This window comes from Anomaloglossus baeobatrachus, chromosome 6, assembly GCF_048569485.1.
Source record: "Anomaloglossus baeobatrachus isolate aAnoBae1 chromosome 6, aAnoBae1.hap1, whole genome shotgun sequence".
NCBI classification, from domain to species: Eukaryota; Metazoa; Chordata; class Amphibia; order Anura; family Aromobatidae; genus Anomaloglossus; species Anomaloglossus baeobatrachus.
This window is the reverse complement of record NC_134358.1, coordinates 540190621-540215232: the sequence shown is the minus strand read 5'-3', so window position 1 is coordinate 540215232 and position 24612 is coordinate 540190621. Positions and strand designations below refer to the sequence as shown.

At 46.7% G+C, this 24612-nt stretch overlaps 1 protein-coding gene across 6 annotated transcripts in view; it reads left to right on the top strand.

The window, feature by feature from the left end:
• Nucleotides 1–24612, top strand: part of ADAM22 (ADAM metallopeptidase domain 22) — a 331085-nt gene that overhangs the window by 149812 nt on the left and 156661 nt on the right. For all 6 annotated transcript variants that reach the window (XM_075315606.1, XM_075315604.1, XM_075315602.1 and 3 more), the window contains exon 6: nucleotides 12098–12161. In XM_075315606.1, coding sequence (XP_075171721.1) covers nucleotides 12098–12161 — 64 coding nt within the window. The remainder of the gene's footprint in view (nucleotides 1–12097; nucleotides 12162–24612) is intronic.

Sequence of the window (24612 nt, the reverse complement as noted above, 5' to 3'; positions counted from 1 at the left end):
GACAAATTCACGGCGACTCCTAGTCTTGTCAGGGTCCGTAAACCCCTGCCAGATGGTGCTGACTTCACCTTTTGTACCAGTCCGGTACCGCCGGGCTACCACCCGTCCACGGTCCTTACGGTAAACTCCGATCGGTCACTCCTGCAGACGGTCACCACCGTCTGCCAACCTTGCTGTACCGCCCGGGCCACACACCCGGACGCTGTCAGTTAGTTGCTTCACTACTACTTCACCTCCTTCCACTTTCACCTCCAAAACTAATCTGTTTACTTTTCCCGCCTCCAGGACTGTGAACTCCTCGGTGGGCGGGGCCAACCGCCTGGCCCACCCCCTGGTGTGGACATCAGCCCCTGGAGGAAGGCAACAAGGGTTTTGTGTCTGACTTCGGTGTGCCTGACCGGGAGTGTGGGGTGTGTGGGTGTTGTTCTCTGTGGCCCCTGGCTTGTCCAGGGCGCCACATTCCCCCTTAATTAAATGCAGACCGTCCGCGGGCTGCCCGTCCATCACCGGTTTTATTTTCACCAACTGAAAAATAGAAAACGGTAACACATAACAATTATATTAACATCTTCCCACATCGGGAGGTACTCTTACTTAAACGTTACGGTTACGGCTTCCGCTCTCTCCCACCCAAGCAACCTGGCCCTGATGCTGCCCCTAAGCAACAGGCAGCACCCCTTGACCCCAGTCCAGCACAAGTTGCCCGAGCGGGTTCTGTCCTTTTCAGGGGACCCACGTCCATGGGGAACCCCTGAAACCCCCAGAGGATCGCCACCGGTTCCGGTGGTGGCTGGGCCCCAGCCTGCTCTACTGCGGGCCCTTCCTCCAATCTGCCTCTCCGGAGGCGGTAACGGTGAAAGCCACAAAAACAACATTTTTATTTACAAGCCACAAGTTTGTGGTTGCCCTGCTAGTTCTCGGGCCTGTTCGTAGTAGTTTCTACGCATAACTTGCAAACAGTCCCCTCGGGGACAACAGTGCTTCGTAGCCAACGGGCTACCACAAACAAAACTGTAGGGTCCCAACGGAGACTTGCCATAGGGTCCCAACGGGGACTGGTAGCTGGGTCCCAGGGGCCATCCACAACACCTGGCTCCGGTACAGCTTCCTCCTGCAGCTTTCCTACAGTCCACCATCGAACAGCACGAGCCCCCAACGCCACCCTCACACAGGGGTGACACTGTCCCACAGGACTCCATTTTCAGCTGCCGATGATGCGGGTACAACTGCTCCTCTAACAGGACTCCTTAGCCTTGAGGGCCGTCTGGAACGTCAGCAGAGTCCCAATGGGGACCGACAGCAAGGTAACCGGAAACCGCTACCTTGCTTTAACTTTTCTTTCTTAATAAGCAATCCCGCGGCGCAGTTGCCCTTGCTGCCGCTCCCGGTGCAGAGCACTTTCTGCTTGCTCCGGTTCAGGCGGTGTGGGGGATGGGCCCAGCCAGAGTCCCTCCGTGCCGGCTACGACCGGTACCTTCGGTAATGAGGGACCCCGCTGTGACATGGCTTGCTCTGCCTCCTGGCAGCGGCATCCCCGCCGCGCCTCCGGTGCATCTTTGCTGATGGGCTCAGCCTTCGGCTTCTTCCATGGAAGCGGATCAGGGCGGTCACAGGCTTCTGCTGCAGGTCGGTCCGCCGGGGCGGATTGGCAGGGTACCGCTACCGGTGGTGGTGGTAGCGGGCCTACTGGCGGGGCAGCAGCAGCCAACACGGGTAGCGGGGGAGGTAGCAGGGCGAGCGGGTATGGACCGGGTCCCTCGGCCGCGATGACCGACCCACTAGGGGTACAGGGGCGTGGGTCACTTACCCTCCCTTCCAAGACTCCCTCCACCTCGCGTCTCCGTATGGTCGCCACCACTTCCGCCATGTCGGCCTCCCACTCCTCCAGGAGGAGCTGCATTTTGACCTGCAGCCTCTGTTGTAGCTGCGCGGTCCGGATCTCCACCCACGCCGCGGTTCCAGGCGCGGGGGCTACGGTGCTACGGGACGGCATGTACATCTTGCTGGCGGCCTCTCCCAGGAACAAGATGGCCGCAGGGTCCTGGCGTCCCTGCTTTTATAACCGCGCTCACATGCAACCAGCCGCCATTTCGTCCCCCTCAGTCTTTTTTCCGGCTCCTCCTCTACAGGGGCGGGGTTTTGGCCTTCGCGCCTCCACTACTCGAGGAGACGCTCGAGCGGGAATTCTTCGCGCCCAATATGGCGGCTTCACAAATTTTCCAGCCGGACACCTCCGGCGGTAACAAGGCGCACCTCTACCAGACGGCAGAGCGGTAAGATCCTGTTCGTGACGTCAAGTTGAGGGGACGCTGCGCTCTCCTACTGCTCGGGTCTGGCTGCTGCTGCTGCTGCTCGGCGGTGGCTCGAGCGGTGGGCCGGATCCCGGGGACTCGAGCGGCGTTCCTCGCCCGTGAGTGAAAAGGGGTAGGGATTGATTGGATGGTGGATTTGAGTATTGTCCGTGACACCACCCACGGTTGTGGTGATATTGGTGACACCACCGCTGCTCTGGACAGGGATCCCGGGAGCGGTGACAGGGAGCAGCTTTGTTGTTAGTTCTCCCCTCCATGGGTAGGGGGTTGGTTGTCCCGGGGCCCGGTGATGGGAGAAGGGATGGATGGCAGGCGGGTTACGGGGCCTGGTGAGGTGCAGGGTCGCAGGGGCAGCGCTGTGCCTCACGGCACGGTGGTACTCACTCAGCCAATGATGAAGACACAGTTCTCGGTAAAACACACGGCTGGATGGACGGGTCCCACTGACGGCTGCGGTGGTTTCTGCTCCCGGCAGGTTGATGGTGACTGCCTTTCCCTACACCTATGTACGGTAGATGGTTACGATGGGTTCCCACCAGTAACCCGCTCTCCAGCTTGGATATGGGCTGGAGGAGCCCCTTTTTGCCCGCAGGCTCTGGCCCTGGAAAACGGTTGGCTTGGCGGTGGCGGTGTCTCCCTCTCACGGTTGGGCTGTTGCCTTTTGTTGGGACTTGGCTGCTGGGCAACCCAGGAGGTTCCCTTCGCTGACGGATTCGACAAATTCACGGCGACTCCTAGCCTTGTCAGGGTCCGTAAACCCCTGCCAGATGGTGCTGACTTCACCTTGTGTACCGGTCCGGTACCGCCGGGCCACCGCCCGTCCACGGTCCTTACGGTAAACTCCGATCGGTCACTCCTGCAGACGGTCACCACCGTCTGCCAACCTTGCTGTACCGCCCGGGCCACACACCCGGACGCTGTCAGTTAGTTGCTCCACTACTACTTCACCTCCTTCCACTTTCACCTCCAAAACTAATCTGTTTACTTTTCCCGCCTCCAGGACTGTGAACTCCTCGGTGGGCGGGGCCAACCGCCTGGCCCACCCCCTGGTGTGGACATCAGCCCCTGGAGGAAGGCAACAAGGGTTTTGTGTCTGACTTCAGTGTGCCTGACCGGGAGTGTGGGGTGTGTGGGTGTTGTTCTCTGTGGCCCCTGGCTTGTCCAGGGCACCACAAGTGGGACTACCATGCTCATGTTCTCAGTACTCGTAACTAGTGATGAGTGAGCACTACCATGCTTGGGTGCAGTGGATGCTTGGATGGGCACAACTCTAGTACCTGAGTATTGTGGAAGTCAATGGGGAACTCTTATCATAAAAATGCTTGAGTTCCCCATTCACTTCCATTATACTCAGTACTCAAGTCGCGCCCATCCGAGCATCCAACTGTTCATTACCAGTACCGAGCACCCGAGCATGGCGGTGCTTGCTAATCACTAGTCAGAAACTCCATTCCTGCGATCTGTGTGGATCCCAGCAATCAGACATTTCTCACTTCCCCTGTGGATAAGGTATAAAAATCCTTCCTGGCTCAGTACACAGCATTGACTAAAAAACTAAATCCAATGATGGATGAAGAATGAAAAAACAAAACAAAATAGAGGTCAGAATTGAGCAGAGGACTGTGTCATTCACCATGACAAAACCAATGGAAACCTGATGGATCCGAGTCTATGTGACACCCCTGGACTATTCAGGTCATCACAGAGTTCTGCACAATCTGCTCCCCCCCCATGGTTCTGGGTCTCCATCCTCCAGTGTTGCCTCCATCAGCATTCACAAATCCTAGATACACTTACACCACACCTGTCAGGCACACCGGTGCGCTGCTTAAACAGGAATAGGGCCGCCCACCTAGGGGTCAGACATGGAGGTGGGAGGTGTCAAGTCAGTCGAGTGGTAGCCCTGGAGCTCTGAGGAAGCTGGGATTGGAGCTCCCAGGGGAGAAGTAAACTAGGTCGCAGACGGTGGTCTGGACCTACAGGAGTCGGACCCCCGGTTGCAGGGGATTGAGGCTAGGTGCCTGGGACCCATCAAGGAGGACAGTCAGCACCCTGGTCCTATCACCGGTCCGGGACCGAAGGTACGACAGCGTACACGGACTCTAGGTCGGGGAGAAGCTTCAGACAACCCGGCAATTAACCTGCGGAGGACAGGGCCTTTATGGACTGTTCCCATCAGCTCAGAGATCGGGGGCACTAGCGCAACGAGGGGGATAGGGCTTTCCAAACAAGCGGCCCACTGAAATCCCAAGCGTGAGCTCCTGAGAGCACGCTCCCTCACTTAGCTACAATGGGGAGTGTGGCCCGGAAAGCTCCAAGCTACCGGACCACAACGGACAATCTAAAACTTAGAAACTTAGTGCCAGGAGGCAGGTTACAGACCACCAGCAGCACTGTAGGGGACGGGACCCGGACGAGCTCCCCTCGAGAGGCGATGGCAGTCAGAGACTTGGTTTACCCTGTTGTCAGCGTCTGCTTCATTGCTCAGTGAGTACCCGACTGACCCCTGCACTGCGTCCCTGCATCTCATCCACCAGAGTCCCGGTGCCTACCCCTACCCATGGAAGGCAACGTCACCTAGCTGCCCCACTCCATCACACCGGGTACTCCCAACAGCAGCGGCGGTACTCCCAATTACTGCACACCACGGGTGGCGTCACAAACTATACCAAATTCCCTGTAAATACTCCCTTTCCATTTGAGTGTGGCCCCTAAGCCCCCGGGTCCGGAGACCCTCGAGCCACGAACTACCACCACCCCCGAATCCGAGCGGTTCGATCTGCTCCTGGGGCGGCACACCTCCATCCGCCGTCTGAAAAATCCCATTGAAATCAATATAGATAGATATTAAAAACGTATTTTCTGAGCTGAATACTACGTGACCAGAGCAGCCCATAATAATAAGCGCTGATGGACAATATAACAATTTCAGCGCCCATTTAAAGGCTGTTCTTCTAGTACCACACTGCAAAATGTATGGGGGATGAACGATCCTATGATCTTTATATAGTTTGCAGATTATCAGCCGGGCGTCCAGGAAATGTGCTGCCGACAGCAATAACATTTTTAGCCAAATAAGAAAAAAAAAATCAATCGAGAAATGAGCAATCAGCCGATGAATGAGTAAAAGCTGATCGCTGCCAAGTGTACCCGGGCCACTGATCATGATGGAGTATTCTTACAACTGCTCAATTAGGCTGCTCTCACACATCAGTTTTTTGGCATCAGGCACAATCTGTCGAAAAACGGATAAAATGGATCCGGCGTCGGATCCGTTTTTTTCCTCATTGGATTGTATTAGCGCCGGATTGTGCCTGATGCCCTGGCGTTGCATCCGTCGTGTGCCGGATCCGGCGAAATTTATGTGTCCAGCTACCGGAAAGGACGCAGCATGCAATGTTTTTTGGACAAAAAAATAAGACGTGAGGGCACCACCTCTAAGTAGGATCTCCTAGGTACAAAGCAGCATGTGGAGGGGGGGAAAGAAGAAAAAAAAAAGAGTGTACCTAAAAAATTGGGATCACCACAGAATATAAATACAACCTGATATTTTATTGATGCAAGACAATCCACACATAATGAACACAATACAAAACACAATGGACAGTAAAGGGTGCTTTACACGAGACGATCTATCGTGCGATAGATCGTCGGGGTCACGGTTTTTGTGACGCACATCCGGCATCGCTTGCGAGGTCGGGCTGTGAAACGCCTCCGAGCAACGCAGAATCGCTCACAAATCGTGAGTCGTGTACTCGTCGCTCGGTTTCATAATCTCATTTAATTGCAATGGCGCCGGTTGGTCATCGTTCCCGAGGTAGCACACGCCGCTCCGTGTGACACCCCGGGAACGATGAACAGCAGCTTACCTTCGTCCCGCGGCACCCTCCGGCAATGCGGAAGGAAGGAGGTGGGTGGGATGTTTACGTCCCGCTCATCTCCGCCCCTCCGTTTCTATTGGCCGGCCGCTGTGTGACGTCGCTGTGACGCCGAACGTCCCTCCCCCTTCAGGAAGTGGATGTTCGCCGCCCACAGCGAAGTCGCTCAGCAGGTAAGTGTGTGTGACGGGGGTTAACAACTTTGTGCAACACGGGCAACTAAATGCCCGTGACACACAAACGACGGGGGCGGGTACGATCGATCGTGAAATTGCACGATAGGTCGTACCGTGTAAACCAGGCTTAACACCTCTAAAAGCATTTAAAACCAATGACAAAAAGTGAAAAAAGTGACTTACTCAGTATACAATAAATAGAAAAATTCAATGATTAGAAACTCAGTCCATGCATGATAATGTCACCCTAAAGGCCGCTTTACACGCAACGACATCGCTAGCGATCGCACCCGCCCCCGTCGTTTGTGTGTCTCGGGCAAATCGCTGCCCGTGGTGCACAGTATCGCTAATACGCGTCACACGCACATACCTTCCTAACAACATCGCTGTGGGCGGCGAACAACCTATTTTTTAAGGGGGAGGTTCGTGCGGCGTCACACAGCGGCCCACCAATAGAAGCGGAGGGGCGGAGAGCAGCTGCATTAATGTCACTCCCACCTCATTGCGGGAGGACGCAGGAACGCTGTTGTTTGTCGTTCCCGGGGTGTCACACGTAGCGATGTGTGCTGCCTCAGAAACGACCAACAACCTGCGTCCAAAATGAGCAATGATAATTTGGGAAAGGAACGACGTGTCAACAATCAACAATTTTTGCCGTTTTTCGGAACGTTAGCAGTCGCTCATAGGTGTCACACGCAACGATGTCGCTATCGACGCCGGATGTGCGTCACGAATTCCGTGACCCCAACGACATATCGTCAGCGTGTAAAGTGGCTTTAAGGCCCTGTGCGCACTTGCCTGATTTTGCCGCGGATTTCCTGCGGTTTTGCTGCATGTTTCGCTGCATGTTATGTTCATAACATCTCTGCAGTGATTCACCAGCAAATCCTATGGGAAAAAAATGCTGTGCGCACTATGCGGATTTTGACAGCTGCATGTTTTGCTGCGGGATTCCCGCAGCAAAAACAATTGCATGTCACTGCTTTTCCGCACGTCGCTGCGGGATTTCACTCCATTGACTGCCACGTAATTGTGAAATCCCGCAGGGAATAATGCAGGCAGCAAATTCTGTCTATCTATCCCTCTATCTATCTATCCCTCTATCTCTCTATCCATTTTCTATCTATCTATCTATCCCTCTATCTATCTATCCCTCTATCTATCTATCTATCTATCCCTCTATCTCTCTATCCATTTTCTATCTATCTATCTATCTATCTATCTATCTATCTATCCCTCTATCTATCTATCTATCTATCTATCTATCCCTCTATCTATCCCTCTATCTATCCCTCTATCTATCCCTCTATCTATCTATCTATCTATCTATCTATCCCTCTATCTATCTATCTATCTATCTATCCCTCTATCTATCTATCTATCTATCTATCCCTCTATCTATCTATCTATCCCTCTATCTATCTATCTATCTATCTATCTATCTATCTATCTATCTATCTATCTATCTATCTATCTATCCCTCTATCTATCCCTCTATCTATCCCTCTATCTATCTATCTATCTATCTATCTATCTATCCCTCTATCTATCTATCTATCTATCCCTCTATCCCTCTATCTATCTATCTATCCCTCTATCTATCTATCTATCTATCTATCCCTCTATCTATCCATCTATCCCTCTATCTATCTATCTATCTATCTATCCCTCTATCTATCTATCTATCCCTCTATCTATCTATCTATCTATCTATCTATCCCTCTATCTATCTCTCTATCCCTCTATCTATCCCTCTATCTATCTATCTATCTATCTATCCCTCTATCTATCTATCTATCTATCTATCCCTCTATCTATCTATCTATCCCTCTATCTATCTATCTATCTATCTATCTATCTATCCCTCTATCTATCTCTCTCTCTATCCCTCTATCTATCCCTCTATCTATCTATCTATCCCTCTATCTATCTATCTATCCATCCATCCATCCATCTATTATCTATCTATCTATCTATCTATCTATCTATCCCTCTATCTATCCCTCTATCTATCTCTCTCTCTATCCCTCTATCTATCCCTCTATCTATCCCTCTATCTATCTATCTATCTTTCTATCTCTCTATCCATTATCTATCTATCTCTCTATCTATCTATCTATCCCTCTATCTATCTATCTATCTATCCCTCTATCTATCTATCTATCTATCTATCTATCTATCTATCTCTCTATCCATTATCTATCTATCTCTCTCTATCTATCTCAGAAGGAAATTACGGTACTTTTTTTTTCTTTTCAATGTGCTTTATTACATTGAATGCATTTAAACACATGTACCAACCCGCGGAAAAACGCACGAAAAACCACACCAGAACCACACCAAAACTGCAACAAAACGCAACAAAATGCATGCGGATTTCGGTGCGTTTGTTTTTGCGTTTTTTTTCCGCGGGTGCGGAAATCTTTCAGAGCCTGCGGAATTTTCTTAAGAAAATTCCATTTTTTAGTGCGCACAGGGCCTTAATCCCTGAGTATATTGAAGAGGGTCCGTCCGGCCGCATGTACAATGAAAGCCTTTGGGCGCTGGATCCGTCGTAATGCGAAACACAACGCATTACAGTGACTGATTCCATTTTTTCCTACTGAGCATGCTCAGTAGCACAACGGATCCGTCCAGAAACTGAAGGAACTGATGGAAAAAACTGATGCAACTGATCTGTTTTTTCGCCTGATCCGTTGCATCAGTTTTTACACCGGATTGTGCCTGATGGCAAAAAACTGATGCGTGAAAGCACATAAGCCGATGGGCCGGTGTAAGAGTCTGTGTGCCACGGTGAGAGTACGGACCTATATATATATACAGACTTTTCACAAGTCTCCTGTCCTGAATGTAACAGCAAAAAGTGTGTATGAGACGACCCCCAGACAGTCCCGACCCAGATGTGCAAAGGTGGCTTTAGGATACGCAGACACTGAGTTTTACAAATAATGATGTAAAATACTGATCAAATACTTTACATGTTAACGTGGTCTTTTGCAGAGTTTTTTATGGAGCAGGGGCCGCTTTAAAAGTCGTTAAAAAAAAACAAAACAAAAAAAAAACAACAGATTTTTTTTTTCTGTTCATTTGAACTGTAAAACCACTCTGCTGGTCATATGTTCGGTCTTCGGAGTGTAATTGTTTTTTTTTTGCTGTAGGCTTTAAAAACATCTGGAGCAAAAATAAAATAGAGAAGAAAAAAGGGCACGCTCTTCTTTGAAGCCGCTCTTCATAGACAATGTTCCAAATTAGGCCTTGTCTAATCAGATGGTTACACAAAAGACAGTTCAAAGAATAAACAGAAACTCTACCAAAAACTTTCAAAACTGCTTCAGAAAATCTAAAAAAAACCCCAAACTTCTAGTGGCTTCCACTAAAAAATGTTGAATTTTTGACAGGTTCAAAAACTCTGTGTGCACATACCCCTAGACGAGGTGTACAGAGATTTTTTTTGAGGTGTTTGTTTTGACTGGAAACCACTTTTTGGGAAGAGTTTTTTGGAGGGGTTTTTCGTGTCCTGACGTGTTTCTTGAAGCTGTTTTTAATCTTTTTGCTTTTTGATTGGACAGTGCTTAGTTTGGAACGGATTCCCTGAGGAGATGCTTCAAAGAAGTCAAATGCATTTCTTTTTTTTTTTCCACAGACTTTTTTCAGACCCTGAAGTGGAAAAAAGCACACAAAAACATTCTTCGTATAAATAGCAAAGTGAATAACATTACGTAACTTTTGTAGCATTTTTGGAGCAGATCTGCTTCAAAAACCTCGAAACAAAACCTCAGTCTGCACATGTCCTCTAAGGAAATGTGTCAGGATTAGTGATGGGCGAAACCGCAGATACCTGGGATCAGTGGGTCCAACCAGGTTTTTTTTAAAAAAATAAAAAACAGCCCTTGGTCGGGCCTGGAATTGATCCAGGATATATGGCTGGACGCTGGTCCCCATACAAGTCTATGGAATCAGGCGCTTAAAAATGGTGGTAGCAGGAATAGGGGGATTAGAGCAAGCATGTTATACTTACCGGGTCTCTGAATGGCTGTACACTGCTTCCGGGGCCGCTCATTATCTTCATGCATATGCACTGCTTCCTCTGCCCACCGACGTCCCCGTATCTCTGAATGGTTACAGTCAGATGCGCCACCCAGCGTGAGAAAACCAGCCCCCAGCTGTTGGCTTTATCATGGCTGGGTGTCAAAATTGAGGGGGGGGGGGGAAACCACACTCCATTTTTAAAAAATATTTATTTAAAAATAAAAAATAAAAAAGCCGCATGCGGTTCTTCTTATTTTGATACACAGCCAAGATAAGCGCATGGCTGGGGGCTGCAGCCAGTAGCCATAGGCTTTATATGTGATGGCGATCATAATATGGAGTGACTTTGTGCCAATTTATTTATGTTTACACTAAGGCTATGTTCACATTTTCCGTTGTTTTGCATCAGTCACATGCGTTGCTTGACGCATGAGACTGATGTGTTGTACAACATGTGATAAGAAATGCATGGAATTGTTCACAAAGAACGGATTCCTTTGGTGCAATGATTTCAGTTTACAACCTGCGTGGGGGGTGGGGGAGAGGGGGAGAGTTGGAGAGTTGGAGAGTTGGGGAGTGGGGGAGTGGGGGAGTGGGAGAGTGGGAGAGTGGGGGAGTGGGGGAGTGGGGGAGTGGGAGAGTGGGAGAGAGAGTGGGAGAGGGGGAGGGGGAGTGGGAGAGTGGGAGAGTGGGGGAGTGGGAGAGTGGGAGAGTGGGGGAGTGGGAGAGTGGGAGAGTGGGGGAGTGGGAGAGTGGGAGTGGGAGAGTGGGAGAGGGGGAGGGGGAGTGGGAGAGTGAGGGAGAGTGAGGGAGAGGGGGAGAGAGGGAGAGTGGGAGAGTGAGGGAGAGTGGGGGAGAGAGGGAGAGAGAGAGAGGGGGAGAGAGAGAGGGGCAGAGAGAGAGAGACTGATTTTACATGATTTCGGACGTTCAGCTAGACATGCTGGGCATGCTCAGTAAAACATCACGGATTCTTGCACTGGAATCTGTCGCTTGATGCAGGATAACGGAATCCTGCACCATAGACTTACATTATGCCTCCTGACGGATTCCAACTGAATCCTGCGGCGTGCGTTTTTTTTTGCCACAACAAAAAACGTTGCATGCTGCATCCCTCCCGCCCGACAGTCAGTCACTAAACGACTGATGCGCCTCGCGGCGGATGCAACGCAGGGTCATCAGTCACAATCCGCCGCTCATACAAGTCTATGGGAAACAACGGAATCCGCCAAACGGATTGCGTTGTTTATCAGAGCAACGGAAATGTGAACATAGCCTTATTTAAATCCATGTGATTCACAATTAACACATGTGAGTGTTGCTCGTATGCATAGAAATGTATTTCGGATTGTACCCTTCCTTTTGGGGTACAGCCCATTCACCACAACATGTGGGTAGAACTTTCGTACATATGATGCCACCCCCTTCTGGAACTGCGTCAACCATAGCTGGTCACAATGTCCCCAGCACGACCCAGTGTGTCCGGTCATCACTTACTGGCCCACGCTGCTGCCTCCGTGCCACGTGGCCTCCCGCTGTCTTCCACTTCTGACCTGCACAGTATAATGCCTTCCGGAATGAAGCTAATCAGTTCAACTATTATGAACTATACTTTAGCTGCTGATTTTTCAAAGACAATTCGTATTGTGTGCACAGGGCCTTACAAATAACTTATTTTTTTTCCTTTTCTGACTTTTCCTAGTGGGATGTTCTGTGATGGAAATCAGACATATCTTATTGAACCAGGAGAGAAATACAAACCTAACGTAAGTCATTTATACTATCTATACTACACTATGAAAACAAGAGTTATGTTTATTGTGCAGACTGTAATGTTGCTCAGTAAAACCTCGGAGCCTTAATGCCTTTTGTGGGTCCCTAAATCCATAAGCTAATAATTTAAGCCATCATTTGTGTCTGTACACAAGGAATGACACTATTTGTGGCCATTATTTTACTTGTATGCGTCATTTTTCACCACTTTTCCCCTCTGCGGGCTCTATTTCTAATGTTCAGTTGTCTCTGAGCTAGTGGGTGCCATACAGACAGGGAAATAAGGGATTCCTGCTCCCCCGACACAATTTAGTAGTGACAGCATTACTGAGCAGTGTAACAGTGAATTCAACACTTACTAGAAAGCAGCAGCAGCAAGGTCTGTGTGTCTTTCTCTCCTTCTCCTTCTGTTTTTCCCCTATCCATTGTCTTCAGTAGACTGTAAATTACTTCTAGACCTGGACGTCCATGTTGTCTTGAACAAGATGAATCTTACCCTCACTTCTGAGTGAATGATAATTTTAGGGCAGAAGTGGCTCATAAGTGGGGAAAGAAGCAGATGTCTCTGATGCAATATATTACAAAGTTTCTTATATTTGTTTGTACTATCGATTTATGCTACATGCATATATATCTGCCGTGGACATGAGGTCTTATATGTCACAGTCAGAATACCTGGTAACATATGCCAAAATTTTGTATGTCAAATATACTTAAAGGGAAGCGGTCACCAGGATTTTCCCTTATGAGATGCAGGCACCACCAGTGATCTCCTATATACAGCATTCCAGAATACTCTATATACAGTGCCTTGCGACCCGAAGCAGATTGGCGAAGAAATGGTTCAATGACAATTAAGTGGAGGTGCTGGATTGTCCCCACAGTCCCCAGACCTTAACCCAATCCAACACTTGTGGGTAGAGTTGAAGAAAATACATACAGTGCCTTGCGAAAGTATTCGGTCCCCTTGAATTTTTCAAAGTTTTCCCACATTTCAGGCTTCAAACATAAAGATAAAAATGTTAATGTTCTGGTGAAGAATCAACAACAAGTGGGACACAATTGTGAAGTTGAACAAAATTTATTGCTTATTTTAAACTTTTGTAAAAAAGAATAAATTGAAAATTGGGGCGTGCAATATTATTCATCCCGTTTACTTTCAGTGCAGCAAACTCACTCCAGAAGTTCATTGAGGATCTCTGAATGATCCAATGTTGTCCTAAATGACTGATGATAAATATAATCCCCTGTGTGTAATCAAGTCTCCGTATAAATGCTCCTGCTCTGTGATAGTCTCAGTTTTATGTTTAAAGCCCAGATAGCATCATGAAGACCAAGGAACACAACAGGCAGGTCCGTGATACTGTTGTGGAGAAGTTTAAAGCCGGATTTGGTAACAAAAAGATTTCCACAACTTTAAACATCCCAAGGAGCACTGTGCAAGCTATCATATTGAAATGGAAGGAGTATCATATCACCGCAAATCTACCAAGACCCGGCCGTCCCTCCAAACTTTCATCTCAAACAAGGAGAAGACTGATCAGAGATGCAGCCAAGAGGCGCATGATCACTCTGGATGAACTGCAGAGATCTACAGCTGAGGTGGGAGAGTCTGTCCATAGGACAACAATCAGTCGTACACTGCACAAATCTGGCCTTTATGGAAGAGTGGCAAGAAGAAAGCCATTTCTCAAAGATATCCATAAAAAGTGTTGTTTAAAGTTTGCCACAAGTCACCTGGGAGACACCAAACATGTGGAAGAAGGTGCTCTGGTCAGATGGAACCAAAATCGACCTTTTTTGGGCACAATGCCAAACGATATGTTTGGTGTAAAAGCAACACCGCTCATCACCCTGAACACACCATCCCCACTGTCAAACATGGTGGTGGCAGCATCATGGTTTGGGCCTGCTTTTCTTCAGCAGGGACAGGGAAGATGGTTAAAATTGATGGGAAGATGAATGGAGCCAAATACAGGACCATTCTTGAAGAAAACCTGTTGGAGTCTGCAAAAGACCTGAGACTTGGACGGAGATTTGTCTTCCAACAAGACAATGATCCCAAACATAAAGCAAAATCTACAATGGAATGGTTCACAAATAAACGTATCCTGGTGTTAGAATGGCCAAGTCACAGTCCAGACCTGAACCCAATCGAGAATCTGTGGAAAGAGCTGAAAACTGCTGTTCACAAACGCCTCCATCCAACCTCACTCAGCTCCAGCTGTTTACAGAGGAAGAATGGGCGAGAATTTCAGCCTCTCGATGTGCAAAACCGATAGACACATACCTCAAGCGACTGCAGCTGTAATCACAGCAAAAGGGGGCGCTACAAAGTATTAACTTAAAGGGTTGAAGAATATTGCACAACCCAATTTTCAGTTTATTATTTTTTCTAAAAGTTTAAAATAAGCAATAAATTTCGTTCAACTTCACAATTGTGTCCACTTGTTGTTGATTCTTCACCAGAACATTAAAATGTTTTATCTTTATGTTTGAAGCCTGAAATTTGGGAAAAGGTTGAAAAATTCAGGGGGGCTGAATACTTTCGCAAGGCACTGTAAGAGCCCAAGCCGCTGTGTATAACATAAAAAACTACTTTAGAATACTCACCGGTCTGATGGGTGTCGCTGCTCTCGGTCTGACGCCTTCTCCATCTTGTCTGATTGCTGTTCTCCTACTCAGCCCCGTGTGGATGACGCGTCCTGCGTTATTCACAGAGAGGCCTCCATAGCGCTCCTGCGCATTTTAATCTGCCCGGCCGCCTGAGGGCAGATCAAAGTATGGTAGTGCGTATACGCGGGGGCGGTCTTTGACTTTTTCTTTTGCCTGCGCATTACAGTACTTTGCCCTGCCCTCAACTGGGTAGATCTAAGTGCGCATGCGCAGGAGCGCAATGGAGACCTCTGTGTGAATGACGCAGGACGCGTAATGCACAAGGGGCTGGGCAGAAGGACGGCGATCGCAAGAAGAGAGGAGGCGCCGGACCGAGAGCAGTGACACTGATCGGATCGGACCGCCCCCCCTCGGTGAGTATTATAAAGCTGTTTTTTTATGTTATACAGCGCTCTCTCGGCTCTTATATACAGTATTCTGGAGCGCTGTATATAAGGGATCACTGGTGGTGGCTGCATAAGGGGAAAAAAACCTGCTGACTTGTTCCCTTTAAAGGGGTTATTTGGTTTACAAAAGCACTTACGTTAAAAATTCCTTCTCCTTCCGTGATGAGGACTCTCCTAACATAAACACAGAGCTGCAGCACGCACGGCTCACCGTTCCAGAAGGGTATTGATTTTTAAGGTTTGCTGTGTAATGCTCCATTATCACTGCAGTGTTACTATACAATGAGTAATTCGTCTAGGCCGACATGGCAGCTTTCAGTCGCACACATTGATGTGTGATCAAAAATGTGTGTAAAATTTGTCCTAAGCTTCTATGTGTTATACCTGCAAGGTGTAAATGAAATGCAATACTTTTTCTGGGGGTCCTATAAAGAGTGAATGAAGAGGTGATGAGCAAACATAGCCGCCGCTGCAATGTGAACGAACAGGCATTTTAGTGCTCCCTTCTAGGGATTGGTGAGGGCCCCTCCAACGATTTGCAGATTGATTGCTTTTAATGTTGGTAATTCTTTTAATTTAAAGACATACAGCTGAAATCAGAAGTTTCCCTCCTCTCTCTATAGACACATCTGCAAGTTTTTCCCCTCCGCTCTCTATAGACACATCTGCAGGTTTTCCCCTCCGCGCTCTCTAAAGACACATCTGCAGGTTTTTCCCTCCGCTCTCTATACAGACACATCTACAGGTTTTTCCCTCCGCTCTCTCTAAAGACACATCTGCAGGTTTTTCCCTCCGCTCTCCTCTCTAAAGACACATCTGCAGGTTTTTCCCTCCGCTCTCTCTAAAGACACATCTGCAGGTTTTTCCCTCCGCTCTCTTATCTCTAAAGACACATCTGCAGGTTTTTCCCTCTGCGCTCTCTAAAGACACATCTGCAGGTTTTCCCCTCCGCTCTCTCTAAAGACACATCTGCAGGTTTTTCCCTCTGCGCTCTCTAAAGACACATCTGCAGGTTTTCCCTCTGCTCTCTCTAAAAACACATCTGCAGTTATTCCCCTCCGCTCTCTATAAAGACACATCTGTAGATTTTTCCCTCCACTCTCTCTAAAGACACATCTGCAGGTTTTTCCCTCCACGCTCTCTAAAGACACATCTGAAAGTTTTTTCCCTCCGCTCTCTCTAAAGACACATCTGCAGGTTTTTCCCTCTGCTCTCTCTAAAGACACATCTGCAGGTTTTCCCCTCCGCTCTCTCTAAAGACACATCTGCAGGTTTTCCCCTCCGCTCTCTCTAAAGACACATCTGCAGGTTTTTCCCTCCGCTCTCTATAAAGACACATCTGCAGGTTTTCCCCTCCGCTCTCTCTAAAGACACATCTGCAGGTTTTTCCCTCTGCTCTCTATAAAGACACATCTGGAGGTTTTTCTCACTATCTGACATGAAATCAGAATAAACCTTTCCTGTTTTAGGTCAATTAGGTTTGAAAAATATTTACATTTCCCAATGCCAGAATAATGAGAGAGAGAGAATGTTTTCAGGCATTTTTATTACTTTCTGCAAAGTCAAAAGTTTCCCTCCATGTCCTTGTATTTGGTACCATTGCCCTTACACTGTGTGACTTGGGGGAAACGTTTTGGATCTCCTTTCACAAGCTTCTCATGATAGTTGGTAGGAATTTGGGCCGATTCCTTCTGACAGAACTGGTGTAACTAAGCCATGTTTGTAGGTCGCCGCTCGCATCGGCCTTTTCAGCTTTGCACATAAATTTTCAATAGGATTGAGATCAGGGCTTTGTGATGGCCACTCCAAAACATTGACTTTGTTATCCTTAAGCCACTTTGAAACCAGTTTGGCAGTAGCTTTAGGTCATTGTCCATTTGGAAAACCCATTTCCACCCAAGCTTTAAGCTTCTGGCTGATGTCTTGAGATGTTGCTCCAGTATTGCCACATCATCTTCTTTCCTCATGATGCCATCTATTTTGTGAAGTGCACCAGTCCCTCCCGCAGTAAAACAACCCCACACCATGATGCAGCCGCCCCCGTGCGTCACAGTTAGGATCGTGTTCTTAGGCTTCAAAGCCTTTCCCTTTTTCTCTAAATGTATCGATGGTCATTATGGCCAAACAGTTTCATTTTAGTTTTGTCAGACCTTAGGACTTGTCTCCAAAATTAAGGTCTTTGTTCCTATGTGCATTTGCAAACATTAATTTGTCTTTTTTATGTTTCTTTTGGATTAATGGCTTCTTCCTGGCAGAGTGGCCTTTCAGCTTATGTTGATACAGTACTCATTTCACTGTGGATAATGACACCATCTTACCAGCTTCCACCAGCATCTTCACAAGGTCTTTTGTTTTTGTTCTTGGGTTGATATGTACATGTCTGACCAAAGCACATTCATCTCTGGTACACAGAACCTGTCTCCTCCCTGAGCGGTATAATTGTACAATTGTTTATAGAGATGAACAAGGCACCTTCAGGTATGTGGAAATTGCCCCCATGGATGAACCAGACTTGTGCAAGTCCACAATTCTCTTCCTGAGATCTTGGATTATTTCTTTTGACTTTCCCATGATCCTACACAAAGAAGCCGTGTGTTTCAGGTGTGCATTAAAATACATCCACAGGTGTGTCTCTAATTAACTCAGATGTTGCCAATAAACCTATCAGAAGCTTCCAAATACATGACATCATCATATGGGCTGTCCCTTATTGTTTAAAGTCGTAGTACTCTTAGTGTATGGAAACTTTTGACTTTGCAGAAAATAATAAAAATACCTTCAAACATTCTCTCTCCCTCTCAGTATTCTGGGATTTGGCAAATATAAATAATTTTGGTTCCTAATTGACCTAAAATGGGAAAGGTTTATTCTGACTTCATGTCAGATAGTGAGAAAAACCTGCAGATGTGTCTTTATAGACAGCGGAGGGAAAACCTGCAGATGTGTCTGTATAGAGAGCGTAGGGAAAAACCTGCAGATGTGTCTTTATAGAGAGCGTAGGGAAAAACCTGCAGATGTGTCTTTATAGAGAGCGGAGGGAAAAACCTGCAGATGTGTCTTTATAGAGAGCGGAGGGAAAAACCTGTAGATGTGTCTTTATAGAGAGCGTAGGGAAAAACATGCAGGTGTGTCTTTATAAACAGCGGAGGGAAAAACCTGCAGATGTGTCTTTATAAACAGTGGAGGGAAAAACATGCAGATGTGTCTGTATAGAGAGTGGAGGAAAAACCTGCAGATGTGTCTGTATAGAGAGCGGAGGAAAAACCTGCAGATGTATCTTTATAGATGGTGAATGTAAATTTCTGGTTTCAACTGTAGAAATGTAGCCCTTTAAATGGGAACAATTTGAACATAAAACATTCTGACAAAGTTTTTTGTTGTTTTTATTTTTTGCTCTTTTTGTATGAGTTTTCTGTTTTGCGCGCATACATTAGCACTTAATGTTTATTTTTCAAGCAATTCCATAATTGTCTATATATACTGCTTGTAGAGATGACATGCTCGCAGAAATCCCCGCACTTACAGCTTCGGCTGCTCTCAGTGAGATTATTACTAGAGATGAGCAGACCTGTGGCAGTTTGGTTTGGCGGGAGCAGCCGGACTTTTGGAAAAGTTCGGATTGGGACCCGAACTTGACCTTAACCCCAATGATAGCCACTAATTGGGCAGTTTGGGTCTCTACCCACATACAACCAGCCATAAAGAGATCACTTCCGGGGGAGGACGGGTGGGGTTTTTCCATTTTTATTATTATTATTATTATTATTATTGCGCCATCAATTCCATGGCGCTTTACATGTGAAAAGGGTATACATAATAGGGACAAGTACAATAATCATAAACAATACAAGGCACAGACAGGTACAGGAGGACTGAGGAACCTGACCACGAGGGCTCACAGTCTACAAGGGATAGGTGAGGATATAGTAGGTTAGGGTAGAGCTTATTGTACGGCGCTGTATCAGACTGAGGGTTACGGCAGGTTGTAGGCTTGTCGGAAGAGGTGGGTCTTCAGGTTCCTTTTGAAGCTTGTCAAGGTAGGCGGGAGTCTGATGTGTTGAGGCAGAGCATTCCAGAGTATGGGGGAGGCACGGGAGAAATCGTGGATGCGATGGTGGGAAGAGGAGATGAGAGGGGAGTAGAGAAGGAGATCTTGTGAGGATCGGAGGTTACGTGCGGGTAAGTACCTGGAGACTAGGTCAGAGATGTAGGGAGGAGACCGGTTGTGGATAGCTTTGTAGGTCATGGTTAGGGCTTTGAACTAGAGTCGTTGGGCACTTGGATGTAGAAGTCATCAAGATCCGCTGCTGGCAGCTCTCTGTGAAACTGCCAACCAGTAACATTCCAGAAGTAAAAGACAAGTCCGAAGATGCTGCAGGCCATGGTAGCAGATTTAGGCCACACAGGCTGTTCATAGTCACACCAGCTACATGGAGCCTGGTGTTGTATTGAAAAACGTCTCATGGGACACTTTGAAGAAGCGGTTGTACCTCTGGTTCCATGACTAAATCAGTGTAACACCCAGCTACCGTACATTACGTTACCCCACACCATAATCCTGGCAATGGTCTAAAACCCAATCTACAACTAGGATTGCACTCAAGAGAAAATCAACACTCGTCACTGAAGAGGACAGACCTCCATTCCAGTCTCCATTGTCGTCTGGCTCTGCACCATGATAGCCTTGGAGAGCGGTGGTGGAGGTCATTGGAGCACCTATAACTGAACATAGTCTCCTAACGTCATGCAGGTGCCATCTGATGTTTGTGTAGACACTGTTTGGCGCCTTTGGTTTGGTATATGATGTCCATTTTCACTTGCAGTACAGAATGGATCACTACGCACCATTCTTCAAATCTGACGAAAGCACTTGGACAATGCTGTGACGAGGCCTTCACGCAAGAACGTCACGCCGGGCCTACTCCTGAGATTATGGTGTGAGGTAACTATGTACGGTAGCCGGAACCCTCGGGTCTTCGTTCCTGCTCGGCGTTACATTGATTTGGTCATGTTTTCATCATTTTCAGATCAGGAACATGCCTATTGATCTTGTGATTTCCATAGCTCCACGACTTTTCCTTCTTGGTGTTGCTACTTCAATGTCAAGAAGCGTACATCATCTGAGAGAACAATTAGCTGTGTACTTCAATGCATTAGTAGTAATTAATTTAGTCATGGCAGCGGGCGGTCATGGAAACTCTGCCGGGTTAAACACCCATGATCACTTGCTTTTTATCAGAAATAATGTAATCTAGATTGAACATTTGAAGGTTCTTGGATGGGGTGCAGCATGCCCCTAGAACAGGGTTTTACAAAAGATCCGAAGTTTACCAACATAAAACCTTTATTTTGCCCAAAACATGATGATCATAATTAGAGAACAGCAATGACTGTAGCACAAAGAAAGATTATCAGTAAATGTTCTGCAGATAACAATAGTCACCAATCAGTAGAACGTGCACCGGCCGTCGCTGTGAAGGACTTCAGCACGTCTGCAGCCACAGGACATCACTAGCCTCTCACACTGCTCTGGTGGGATTTTGGCCCACTCTTCTTCCAGTCTCTTCCACAGTTCTTTGACTGTTGTGGGTTTCTTGGCCATAACTTTGTCACCAAGGATTTTCCAGAGGTTTTCTGTTTGGTTTAGATCAGGACTCTGGGCTGTGGCCATTTGAATGTTTTCTGTTTCAAGGAACTGCTTTCAGAGTTTTGCTGTGTGACAGGGGGCATTGTCCTGCATGAAAATTACTGGATGATTGAGTAATGAAGTAAGGAACGACGTGTTGTTGAAGAAGGTTCTGATCCACACTTGCATTGACTCTGACATGTAGCTTTTTGCTTTATTAATCCATGATAAAAAGTAGGTTTAAAATAGAGACATGGGACGCATTTCGGAATATGCTTCCTTATTCACAGTCCATAGGATTGGGAATAAGGAAGCATATTCCGAAACGCGTCCCGTGTCTCTATTTTAAACCTACTTTTTATCATGGATTAATAAAGCAAAAAGAAGATTTTTATCCATTGGATGTCGTGCTGGATTTTTGTTCTTTTGTTTATCCTAGTGTCATGGCTGTCATCCACCATCTTTGGACTTCAATTATACCGGTGAGCTGGAATTGAGAGTTTACTCTCCCTTTGATATCTGCCATGTAGCTGTATGAGAGATCCAACTCCTGCTACAGAAAACATTCTCAAACCATTGTACTTCCTCCACCGCCTGTTACTGACTTCTTAACACACTTTGGGTTTAGTCTTTCCCCAGTTTGTTGATGAACATAATATTTCCCATCAGACCCAAATAAATTAAACTTGCTTTCATCACTAAAATGAACTGTGGACCACTTCTCCTCTGTCCAAACAACATGCTCCTCACCAAAGGTGAGTCTAGCCTTTTGATTCTTTCTGTAATGAGAGGTTTGGTCACTGCAGAGTGGGCTTTTAGTCCAAATGCTCTTAAACGTCGTGACACTATAAGGAGACAGATCCTTACCCTGTTCAGTGCTGAACTGCCGAGCAATTCTATCTGCAGTGTTGAAACGATTACCCATGGAGATTCTCCACATTATCCTATCCTCTCTTGCATTTGGCTTTTGAGGGAGACCAGCCTTCTTGAGAACTGGAAAGAGTTTGTAAAGATGCAATATTCTCAAAGTCAGACTTGGAACGACCAACTTCTCTTGCTATGGCTGATAGGGTCACCCCTTTGGCCTTCATCTGGACAACCTGCTGCCGTAGGGTTTCAGTCACTTTGGAACGGCACACCATTTTTGCAAACTTAAAGTTAGGTTGCCAGTTACATAGGGTTTATCAGATAATTAAGGAAATTAGCCCCAGGTGCCAGATTACCACCAATAATTTCCAGGTATCTGAAAGTGTTCTGTAATTTTGATCTGTTTTCTTTTTCACTTATCTCATTTACTTTTTTATTTTGTGCTCTACAATAAATTCAACTTATGAAATAGGCTTAAAATACTGAGCGTTTCCTCATGTTAGGATATAATCACACAGGACGACACAATGACCGCAACATTTAGGAAATCGTGTGTTCTGGAATTTTGATCTCCAGTGTATATCTTATATCATCCGAGTGCAGTCCAATGTTTAACCATAGACTTGTATGGGTGCGCATGATTCGATATACGCCGCCAATCACAGGTTACAGTGATTTTTCTTATGACAAATCGGCATGAGAAAAAAAAAAAGCACTGGTCAGCACTGTCCCATAATATAACATTGGACCAAGTATTATCCGATAAAACATCAGCTAATATGCAGTCGTGTTATACGCTCGTCTGAGTTAACCCCAAGTAAGACTGTTAATTACAGTGGACTTCTGTGAGTCCCATCATAGAGTCGTACAAGTATGGCACTGTGCCATAGATACAGAACCAGACACAGCAACACAGATACGGAACTAAACATAGCAACACAGATACACACTGCACACTGTTCAAAAAATGATGAAGGCAGTGCCATGTACAGTACTCATTCTGCCAATTGTGTGGTACTGGACTTCTATAGATCACACATTGAGGCTAGACCAACTCCTCTTAAAAATGATGCATTTCCTTTCCATAGGTTATACCGAATGTTGGATGAATGGAGTGGGCACACTCACTGCTATTAAACGTAAATAGTTCTAATCTCCTTGCCAGATTATTCGGGCGCTCAACTACCTGACACGATTGTGAGGTGGGGATGGGTTGCCATGGCAACCAGGGTCGCTGTAATCTTTCTACTCCCCTCGCCTTCTCTGGAGATCATAATTTTTACTATATATCAGAACACTGAAGTGGTATAGTATATAGTACAAAGGATAAAATGATAAACCACTTACAGCGGATGCTGATTATGTTAAACCAAACCTGTAAAAGGTTTTTTCTACCTCTTAAAGGGATCCTGTCACCAGATTTTTGCCTTCTCAACTAAAACTAGCACGTTAAGCAGACCCTGTGCTGCATTCTATGAAGGTGCACGTTACCCCCTGACCCCCCTGTAGATCCCACAAATAACTTTATAAAATTGTTCATGCTGTATATAAATTGTCCAGTCTGATGGGTGTGCTAATCTGAGCCTCCTGTTCCTCCTTTCACCCTCCTCCTGAGCCGATTGATGTGGATAAAGCCTCAGACACCATCCATGTAGTCTGGCAAAATCTCCATATTCCCGGCTCGCGCAGGCACACTTTGCTCGGCAGAGCCAAAAACATAGGCGCGCGCCTGCGCAAACTGGCGAGTTCTCTGCACTGGTGCAAGATTCTGTTCAGCAATGCAGAGGAGACGGGTGACATAATCCACATCGCTGGTCAAAATCTCACATCTGCGCAAAGAACACTCCGATTCGCGTAGGCGCACCTATGTTTTCGGCTCTGCCCGCAACAAGACAGTTAAGTGCGCCTGCGCGAGCTGGGAATATGGAAATTTTGCCCGCCTACATGGATGGCGTCCGAGGTATCTTCCACGCCAGTCGGCACAGGAGGAGGGAGAGCAGGTGCAGATTAGGACACTAATTGGTCCTGACTGGACAATTTACATACAGGGCGGAGATTTTATAAAGGTATTTTTGGGGTCGACTGGGTGGGGGGGGGGGGCAACGTCCAGCTTCACAGAATGCAGCACAGGCGCTGCTTAAGGTGCTAGTTTCAGTTTCGAAGGACAAAATCTGATGACAGGTTCCATTTAAAGAGAAAAAAAAATGAAATTTATTAAAATGTTAGTTTGTGTCACTTGTAACTTTTTTTTTCCCTTCAATGGAGCTTTGGGAAGGCTTTTTTTTTGCATTGGAAGCTGATGTTATTGGCACCATTTTCGGACACAGACGATGTACAGATTATTCTAGGCTAGGGGTCTCAAACACGCGGCCCCTCAGGGTAGTTCGTGCGGCCCCCAGGCCCCTGGTCACTATCGCGGAAGGTGCTGGGGCCGCAGCCACTGTCTGCACTTTGTCAGATGAATGTGTTGCTGGTGCTGCGCTCTCGCGCCGGGAATACAATCATCTCACATAAATCATTATATATGGTACCAAAAAAATGTCACTTTGTCCTGGAAAGAATGCGGCCCCCCAAATTATTTTTTTTCCTCTGTGCGGCCCATACACCCAGCCGAGTTTGAGACCCCTGTTCTAGGCTGAGGTGCAGCAATTGAAAATGGCAAACCTGTTGATTTGTTGTTTTTTTTTTCCCCTTTGCTTTATGGATTCAGTGTGGGTAAAATAACTGTATTTTTTTTACAGTATCTCTACAAGCACGGCGATACCAAATATGTAAATTGTTTTTCTATTTCTTTGTGTGTCAACTAGAAAAAGGGGATGATCTAAACCTATTTTTAACATTCTTAAAAAAAAAAAATTAAAGGGGCACTTTGCACACTACGACATCGCG